General features: G+C 49.5%; 1 protein-coding gene across 1 annotated transcript; it reads right to left on the reverse strand.

Moving 5' to 3' along the window:
• LOC142073093 (uncharacterized) lies at nt 1-2072 on the reverse strand. The gene is made up of 2 exons (XM_075131969.1): nt 1248-2072; nt 1-639 (listed from the first exon to the last, which is right to left on the reverse strand). The coding sequence occupies exons 1-2, from the start codon at nt 1651-1653 to the stop codon at nt 131-133; spliced, it is 915 nt and encodes a 304-aa protein (XP_074988070.1). The 5' UTR covers nt 1654-2072; the 3' UTR covers nt 1-130.
• Between the last annotated feature and the right edge of the window lie 8067 nt (nt 2073-10139).

Here is a 10139-nt window from a genome sequence, read left to right on the forward strand (position 1 = left end):
TTGTTGCTTCACGTTCATGCATTCTTTATTAATTCATCATACAAATAGGGGGATGACTACCAAGGTAGCCCAGGAGGGGTGGTGGAGGAGGGAAGGAAAATGCCACGCAGCACTTTAAAAGTTTACAACTTTAAAATTTATTGAATGCCAGCCTTCTTTTGTTTGGGCAATCCTCTGTGGTGGAGTGGCTGGTTGGCCGGTGGCCCCCCCACCGCGTTCTTGGGCGTCTGGGTGTGGAGGCTTTGGAACTTGGGGAGGAGGGCGGTTGGTTACACAGGGGCTGTAGCGACAGTCTGTGCTCCAGCTGCCTTTGCTGCAGCTCAACCATACACTGGAGCATACTGGTTTGGTCCTGCAGCAGCCTCAGCATTGAATCCTGCCTCCTCTCATCACGCTGCCGCCACATTTGAGCTTCAGCCCGCCACTTACTCTCTTCAGCCCGCCACCTCTCCTCCCGGTCATTTTGTGCTTTCCTGCACTCTGACATTATTTGCCTCCACGCATTCGTCTGTGCTCTGTCACTGTGGGAGGACAGCATGAGCTCTGAGAACATTTCATCGCGAGTGCGTTTTTTTTTCTTTCTAAGCTTCACTAGCCTCTGGGAAGGAGAAGATCCTGTGATCACTGAAACACATGCAGCTGGTGGAGAAAAAAAAAGGGACAGCGGTATTTAAAAAGACACATTTTATAAAACAGTGGCTACACTCTTTCAGGGTAAACCTTGCTGTTAACATTACATACATAGCACATGTGCTTTCGTTACAAGGTCGCATTTTGCCTCCTACCACCGCGTGACTACCCCCTCAACCTTCCCCCCTCCCTGTGGCCAACAGCGGGGAACATTTCTGTTTAGCCACAGGCAAACAGCCCAGCAGGAATGGGCTCCTCTGAGTGTCCCCTGAAGAAAAGCACTCTATTTCAACCAGGTGACCATGAATTATATCTCACTCTCCTGAGGATAACACAGAGAGATAAAGAACGGATAAGAGATAAAGAGATAAAGTGTTGTTTGAATGCCAGCAAACATACACTGCAATGCTTTGTTCTACAGTGATTCCCGAGTACGTGTTACTGGCCTGGAGTGGTAAAGTGTCCTACCATGAAGGACGCAATAAGGCTGCCCTCCCCAGAAACCTTTTGCAAAGGCTTTAGGACTACATCTAGGAGAACCACAAATGCCAGGGCAAAGTAATCCTTTCACATGCTTGCTTTTAAACCATGTATAGTATTTTAAAAGGTACACTCACCAGAGGTCCCTTCTCCGCCTGCTGGGTCCAGGAGGCAGCCTTGGGTGAGTTCGGGGGGTACTGGCTCCAAGTCTAGGGTGAGAAACAGTTCCTGGCTGTCGGGAAAACCGGTTTCTCCGCTTGCTTGCTGTGAGCTATCTACAACCTCCTCCTCATCATCATCTTCTTCGTCCCCAAAACCTGCTTCCGTATTGCCTCCATCTCCATTGAAGGAGTCAAACAACACGGCTTGGGTAGTGGTGGCTGAACCCCCTAAAATGGCATGCAGCTCATCATAGAAGCGGCATGTTTGGGGCTCTGACCCAGAGCGGCTGTTCGCCTCTCTGGTTTTCTGGTAGGCTTGCCTCAGCTCCTTCAGTTTCACGCGGCACTGCTTCGGGTCCCTGTTATGGCCTCTGTCCTTCATGCCCTGGGAGATTTTCACAAAGGTTTTGGCATTTCAAAAACTGGAACGCAGTTCTGATAGCACGGATTCCTCTCCCCAAACAGCGATCAGATCCCGTACCTCCCGTTCGGTCCATACAGGAGCTCTTTTGGGATTCTGGGACTCCATCATGGTCACCTCTGCTGATGAGCTCTGCATGGTCACCTGCAGCTTGCCACGCTGGCCAAACAGGAAATGAGATTCAAAAGTTCGCAGTTCTTTTCCTGTCTACCTGGCCAGTGCATCTGAGTTGAGAGTGCTGTCCAGAGCGGTCAGAATGGAGCACTCTGGGATAGCTCCCGGAGGCCAATACCATCGAATTGTGTCCACAGTACCCCAAATTCGAGCCGGCAACGTCGATTTAAGCGCTAATCCACTTGTCAGGGGTGGAGTAAGGAAATCAATTTTAATAGCCCTTTAAGTCGAAATAAAGGGCTTCATTGTGTGGACGGGTGCAGGTTTACATCGATTTAACGCTGCTAAATTCGACCTAAAGTCCTAGTGTAGACCAGGGCACAGTCATCTTTATTTTCCTCACCAGCACAAGAGCTCATCAGGGACTGAACCTATGTTCTGTGCCCAAAGCACAGCTGTACCCTATCAAGCCAGCTGCGGGGTTAGTTTTTGTTTTTCTGGGAAAGGAATTTTTAAATTAGCTATGAAGTCTTTTTTATTTATTTATGGTGGGTTTTTTGTCAGCAATGTGAAGGGACCTTAGATTTCACACCACTGTGAAGCATGGCTTTGCTTGGATTTACATCCAGGGCTTCTGAAATCTTAAAGAACAGTCATTTGACTAAGAAGCCAGTCGAGTTTGCTTGTCTCTCAGGGTATGTCTACACTATGGAATAAGGTCGAATTTATAGAAGTCGGTTTTTTAGAAATCGGTTTTATATATTCGAGTGTGTGTGTCCCCACAGAAAATGCTCTAAGTGCATTAACTTGGTGGAGTGCTTCCGCAGTACCAAGCCTAGAGTCGACTTCCGGAGCGTTGCACTGTGGGTAGCTATCCCAGAGTTCCCACAGTCTCTGCTGCCCACTGGAATTCTGGGTTGAGATCGCAGTGCCTGATGGGGCTAAAACATTGTCGCGGGTGGTTCTGGGTACATATCGTCAGGCCCCCGTTCCCTCCCTCCCTCCGTGAAAGCAAGGGCAGACAATAGTTTCGCGCTGTTTTTCCTGAGTTACCTGTGCAGACGCCATACCACGGCAAGCATGGAGCCCGCTCAGGTAACCGTCACCCTATGTCTCCTGTGTGCTGGCAGACGCGGTACGGCATTGCTACACAGTAGCAGCAACCCATTGCCTTCTGGCAGCAGACGGTGCAGTACGACTGGTAGCCGTCATCGTCATGTCCAAGGTGCTCCTGGCCACGTCGGCTGGGAGCGCCAGGGCAGACATGGGCGCAGGGACTAAATTTGGAGTGACTTGACCAGGTCATTCTCTTTAGTCCTGCAGTCAGTCCTATTGAACCGTCTTATGGTGAGCAGGCAGGCGATACGGATTGCTAGCAGTCGTACTGTACCATCTTCTGCCGGGCAGGCAAGAGATGAGGATGGCTAGCAGTCGTACTGTACCATCTTCTGCCGAGCAGCCATGGCATGCAGTCCTTCTGCACCGTCTGCTGCCAGCCAAAGATGTAAAAGATAGATGGAGTGGATCAAAACAAGAAATAGACCAGATTTGTTTTGTACTCATTTGCTTCCCCCCCTCTCCTGTCTAGGGGACTCATTCTCTAGATCACACTGCAGTCACTCACAGAGAAGGTGCAGCGAGGTAAATCTAGCCATGTATCAATCAGAGGCCAGGCTAACCTCCTTGTTCCAATAAGAACAATAACTTAGGTGCACCATTTCTTATTGGAACCCTCCGTGAAGTCCTGCCTGAAATACTCCTTGATGTAAACCCACCCCCTTTGTTGATTTTAGCTCCCTGAAGCCAACCCTGTAAGCCGTGTCATCAGTCGCCCCTCCCTCCGTCAGAGCAACGGCAGACAATTATTCCGCGCCTTTTTTCTGTGCGGACGCCATACCAAGGCAAGCATGGAGGCCGCTCAGCTCACTTTGGCAATTAGGAGCACATTAAACACCACACCCATTATCCAGCAGTATATGCAGCACCAGAACCTGGCAACGCGATACCGGGCGAGGAGGCGACGTCAGCGCGGTCACGTGAGTGATCAGGACATGGACACAGATTTCTCTGAAAGCATGGGCCCTGCCAATGCATGCATCATGGTGCTAATGGGGCAGGTTCATGCTGTGGAACGCCGATTCTGGGCTCGGGAAACAAGCACAGACTGGTGGGAACGCATAGTGTTGCAGGTCTGGGACGATTCCCAGTGGCTGCGAAACTTTCGCATGCTTAAGGGCACTTTCATGGAACTTTGTGACTTGCTTTCCCCTGCCCTGAGGCGCATGAATACCAAGATGAGAGCAGCCCTCACAGTTGAGAAGCGAGTGGCGATAGCCCTGTGGAAGCTTGCAACGCCAGACAGCTACCGGTCAGTTGGGAATCAATTTGGAGTGGGCAAATCTACTGTTGGGGCTACTGTGATGCAAGTAGCCCACGCAATCAAAGATCTGCTGATATCAAGGGTAGTGACCCTGGGAAATGTGCAGATCATAGTGGATGGCTTTGCTGCAATGGGATTCCCTAACTGTGGTGGGGCTATAGACGGAACCCATATCCCTATCTTGGCACCGGAGCACCAAGCCACCGAGTACATAAACCGCAAGGGGTACTTTTCAATAGTGCTGCAAGCTCTGGTGGATCACAAGGGACGTTTCACCAACATCAACGTGGGATGGCCGGGAAAGGTACATGACGCTCGCATCTTCAGGAACTCTGGTCTGTTTCAAAAGCTGCAGGAAGGGACTTTATTTCCAGACCAGAAAATAACTGTTGGGGATGTTGAAATGCCTATATGTATCCTTGGGGACCCAGCCTACCCCTTAATGCCATGGCTCATGAAGCCGTACGCAGGCAGCCTGCACAGTAGTCAGGAGCTGTTCAACTACAGGCTGAGCAAGTGCAGAATGGTGGTAGAATGTGCATTTGAATGTTTAAAGGTGTGCTGGCGCAGTTTACTGACTCGCTTAGACCTCAGCGAAACCAATATTCCCACTGTTATTACTGCTTGCTGTGCACTCCACAATATCTGTGAGAGTAAGGGGGAGACGTTTATGGCGGGGTGGGAGGTTGAGGCAAATCGCCTGGCTGCTGGTTACGCGCAGCCAGACACCAGGGCAGTTAGAAGAGCACAGGAGGGCGCGGTACGCATCAGAGAAGCTTTGAAAAACAGTTTCATGACTGGCCAGGCTACGGTGTGAAAGTTCTGTTTGTTTCTCCTTGATGAAACCCCCCGCCCCTTGGTTCACTCTACTTCCCTGTAAGCTAACCAGCCTCCCCTCCTCCCTTCGATCACCGCTTGCAGAGGCAATAAAGTCATTGTTGCTTCACGTTCATGCATTCTTTATTAATTCATCACACAAATAGGGGGATGACTACCAAGGTAGCCCAGCAGGGGTGGTGGAGGAGGGAAGAAAAATGCCACGCAGCACTTTAAAAGTTTACAACTTTAAAATTTATTGAATGCCAGCCTTCTTTTGTTTGGGCAATCCTCTGTGGTGGAGTGGCTGGTTGGCCGGTGGCCCCCCCACCGCGTTCTTGGGCGTCTGGGTGTGGAGGCTTTGGAACTTGGGGAGGAGGGCGGTTGGTTACACAGGGGCTGTAGCGACAGTCTGTGCTCCAGCTGCCTTTGCTGCAGCTCAACCATACACTGGAGCATACTGGTTTGGTCCTGCAGCAGCCTCAGCATTGAATCCTGCCTCCTCTCATCACGCTGCCACCACATTTGAGCTTCAGCCCTCTCTTCAGCCTGCCACTTACTCTCTTCAGCCCGCCACCTCACCTCCCGGTCATTTTGTGCTTTCCTGCACTCTGACGTTATTTGCCTCCACGCATTCGTCTGTGCTCTTTCAGTGCGGGAGGACAGCATGAGCTCTGAGAACATTTCATCTCGAGTGCATTTTTCTTTCTTTCTAAGCTTCACTAGCCTCTGGGAAGGAGAAGATCCTGTGATCATTGAAACACATGCAGCTGGTGGAGAAAAAAAAAGGGACAGCGGTATTTAAAAAGACACATTTTATAAAACAGTGGCTACACTCTTTCAGGGTAAACCTTGCTGTTAACATTACATACATAGCACACGTGCTTTTGTTACAAGGTCGCATTTTGCCTCCCCCCACCGCGTGGCTACCCCCTCAACCCTCTCCCATCCCTGTGGCTAACAGCGGGGAACATTTCTGTTTAGCCACAGGCAAACAGCCCAGCAGGAATGGGCTCCTCTGAGTGTCCCCTGAAGAAAAGCACTCTATTTCAACCAGGTGACCATGAATTATATCTCACTCTCCTGAGGATAACACAGAGAGATAAAGAACGGATGTTGTTTGAACGCCAGCAAACATACACTGCAATGCTTTGTTGTACAATGATTCCCGAGTACGTGTTACTGGCCTGGAGTGGTAAAGTGTCCTACCATGAAGGATGCAATAAGGCTGCCCTCCCCAGAAACCTTTTGCAAAGGCTTTGGGAGTACATCCAGGAGAGCCGCGAATGCCAGGGCAAAGTAATCCTTTCACATGCTTGCTTTTAAACCATGTATAGTATTTTAAAAGGTACACTCACCGGAGGTCCCTTCTCCACCTGCTGGGTCCAGGAGGCAGCCTTGGGTGAGTTCGGGGGGTACTGGCTCCAGGTCTAGGGTGAGAAACAGTTCCTGGCTGTCGGGAAAACCAGTTTCTCCACTTGCTTGCTGTGAGCTATCTACAACCTCATCATCATCATCTTCTTCGTCCCCAAAACCTGCTTCCGTTTTGTCTCCATCTCCATTGAAGGAGTCGAACAACACGGCTGGGGGTAGTGGTGGCTGAACCCCCTAAAATGGCATGCAGCTCATCATAGAAGGGGCATGTTTGGGGCTCTGACCCGGAGCGGCTGTTCGCCTCTCTGGTTTTCTGGTAGGCTTGCCTCAGCTCCTTCAGTTTCACGCGGCACTGCTTCGGGTCCCTGTTATGGCCTCTGTCCTTCATGCCCTGGGAGATTTTCACAAAGGTTTTGGCATTTCAAAAACTGGAACGGAGTTCTGATAGCACCGATTCCTCTCCCCATACAGCGATCAGATCCCGTACCTCCCATTCAGTCCATACAGGAGCTCTTTTGGGATTCTGGGACTCCATCATGGTCACCTCTGCTGATGAGCTCTGCATGGTCACCTGCAGCTTGCCACGCTGGCCAAACAGGAAATGAGATTCAAAAGTTCGTGGTTCTTTTCCTGTCTACCTGGCCAGTGCATCTGAGTTGAGAGCGCTGTCCAGAGCGGTCACAATGGAGCACTCTGGGATAGCTCCCGGAGGCCAATACCGTCTAATTGTGTCCACAGTACCCCAAATTCGAGCCGGCAAGGCCGATTTAAGTGCTAATCCACTTGTCAGGAGTGGAGTAAGGAAATCGATTTTAAGAGCCCTTTAAGTCGAAATAAAGGGCTTCATCGTGTGGACGGGTGCAGGTTTACATCAATTTAATGCTGCTAAATTCGACCTAAAGTCCTAGTGTAGACCAGAGCTCAGGGAAAGGAATTAGTAAAGTTGGTTTAAGGAACTACATCAACTCTGCTTCCACCACCACTGGCAGCCCTAAGCATACCACCATACACTTCTCTGGCAGGCTCTGCTACCATACATGCCCTGCCCATTCACACACCAGCAGAATCAGCTGCAGCTGGAGGATCAACACCATGTTAATAAAAACCTGATGACGGGCATGAGAAAGTTAGAAATAGCCTATGAAGGTAAAAGTTAGACCCAGGTGTGGCTCTTCTGCTTCACTTCTAAGTTCTGGAGTTTAGACTTTTTCTATCAGGCTAGCTCAAGATATCTGGTTCTGTCCCCCGTTCTGCCACAAATTCCTTATGTGACTCTGAGCAAGTCACTTAGCTTCTAGTTGCCTTAAGATCCCCTTCTGTAAAACTGGGATAATACTTACCTGCTTAGGAGTGGTGAGGTTTAGCTCAGGGTCGTGCGACTGTTGCTACAGAAGTATTAACACAGGCACAGAAGTGCTACAAAGCCAGCAGCCCTAACGAAGCTTTAGCTTGCTAGATGAAAGGTTTCTTGCATGAGGTAATGGAGGGACTAGGCTGTTCTTTGTAAACGTACTGCGCTATTCATGAGGAATAGGTTAATATTGAGGAATACCACAGCATGATTCATCGTGCTGTCCAAGCCATTAAGATTCTCCCTCTGGAACAACACAGTTTTAATTAATTTGTCTGCTCCCCAAAGCCTGCTGCAGCGCTGAGGCCTAGTGAGTATGTGACTGGAAACGCAATCACAGCCTCCTGCATAGCTGTGTGGGGTACTAACATATGCATAGCCTGAGATGAGGTTTCTTTCAGATTGGAATCTCTGTTAGTGAGCCCAACAATGCTGCCAAGGAGAGTGTACATTAGAACAGTCAGACTGGGTCAGGCCAATGCTCCATCTAGCCCAGTATCCTGCGTCTGACAGAGGCCAATGCCAGGCGCTTCAGAAAGAATTAACAGGGCTGTTATCAAGTGAGCCATCCCCTATTGTCCAGTCCCAGTTTCCAGCAGCCAGAGGTTTAGGAACACCCAAAGCATGAAGTTGCATCCCTGACCATCTTAGCTAATAGCCATTGATAGATAACTTTCTAGAGGATAGGTCCAAATCTTTTTTTTTAACCCAGTTATACTTTTGGCTTTCACAACATCCCCGGCAACAAGTTCCACAGGGGTTGACTGTCCATTGTGTGAAGTATTTCCTCTTGTCTGTTTTAAACTGGCTGCCTATTAATTTTATCAGATGACCCCTGGTTCTTGTGTCATGCAAAGGCATTAACACTTCCCTATTCATTTTCTCCACACCATTTATGATTTTATAGACCTCTATTATATCCCCCCTTTGCTCAAAGCTCTTGGGCCCAGCTTTACCCTTCATTAGAGGGACTCAGCTCCCAGTGGAAGCTGTGCCTGACTGCAGAATTGCAGCCCATGGCTCACATGCGGACCAGCTGGAAGCAGGTGTAGTTTTCATTGGAGTTGCACCAGATTTGATGTGGTTCCTTGTTCTTGAGGAGGAGGAGGAGGAACATTGTAAGCGCTGGTGCTCTTCAGAGGCAGGCAACGAGGTTGGTGTCAGTTCTGATACAGGGGATTATACCAATACTCTTCACCTCTGCCTGAAACCTACGTCACTGCCTGGCCACGTGCTGTGGATCCTTGGCCTCGTTTCTATTTTCTGCTGCTTCCTCTGGCTCATGTTGCTATTGGTCACAGCACTTCACTGGTAACACCCCACCATTCCCTTTTCTAATGTCACAGCGGGAGATGGTTATAGCCAAGGGGCAGAGCCTTTTCCAGGAGCTCCAAGGCCTTGAGGCACAGAGCCCTCAGCCAGTCTCTTAGCATCACCTCTGTGCCAGGAATGAACACCTCATGCCTATTTTGAGAGGGTGATAGGCCAGGGTTTCCTGTCCTGTGGGCTGTGAAGCTGCTCCTTTCACAAAGACAGTATCAGTGCCATATTCAGCAGCAAGGCGACTGTTTATATGAAGGTAACGCCAAGGGGTCCCAAGGGAAATCCGACTTGCTGGGCTAGGGCAGCAAAATGTCATCTTTTCCCTCAAGAGCTTGCAATCTAAATACACAAGACAAAGGCTGAGAGGGGAATCAGGCACAGATGGGGTAAGTGATTTGCCCAAGGTCCCACATAGGTCAGTGCCTGAGCCAGGAGTAGATGCTCTGTCTCCTGCCTCCCAATCCAAACCCTATCTATCTGACCATGATGCCTCCTAGTGGTTGCCTAGGCCAGGTCTCTGAGCTTCCAGAGGCTTTCCTGACCTCCTAAAAACAGCTAAGAATGCTATGGCAGCCCGCAGCACTGCTCCATCTCTGTCTTTACTGAGTGTTTCTTTGTTTTAAAGTTACTCATGATCAAAAACGGGAGAGGTACAAATACACAGGAGGGAGAGTCAAATGCAGCAAGGCAAGAGTGAATGTTTGCACACTCATTTGCACTTCCTGTGGAAAAGGGTAAATTTACCAGTTACAAGAGGGGAAAAACCCAGCAAGGGGCTCAGGTGAGAAATGGACCTTAGTGAAACGAGAGGTGCTGAGAAAAAAGAAGGTCATGCTATTTACATTGTGCCCAACATAAGCCATGTATGCACCGTGAGTGAAGACTGCAGATGGGAAGAAAGTGGAGAAAGGACCCTTATGCAGGTTGCAACAGCTTTCCCATCTGCTGTGAAAGGGCTGTGTGCTGGTTTGACAATAAACAAGACTTAACATAGGGACGGGCCAAAAGCACTTAGGTCAGTTGGAACTCAAAGGTGCTCTGCAAATCAATTGGCTATTTTTACAGACCCTTTTCTGACCATAACTGCAC

The sequence above is a fragment of the Caretta caretta genome, chromosome 8, assembly GCF_965140235.1.
Source record: "Caretta caretta isolate rCarCar2 chromosome 8, rCarCar1.hap1, whole genome shotgun sequence".
Taxonomy (NCBI): Eukaryota; Metazoa; Chordata; order Testudines; family Cheloniidae; genus Caretta; species Caretta caretta.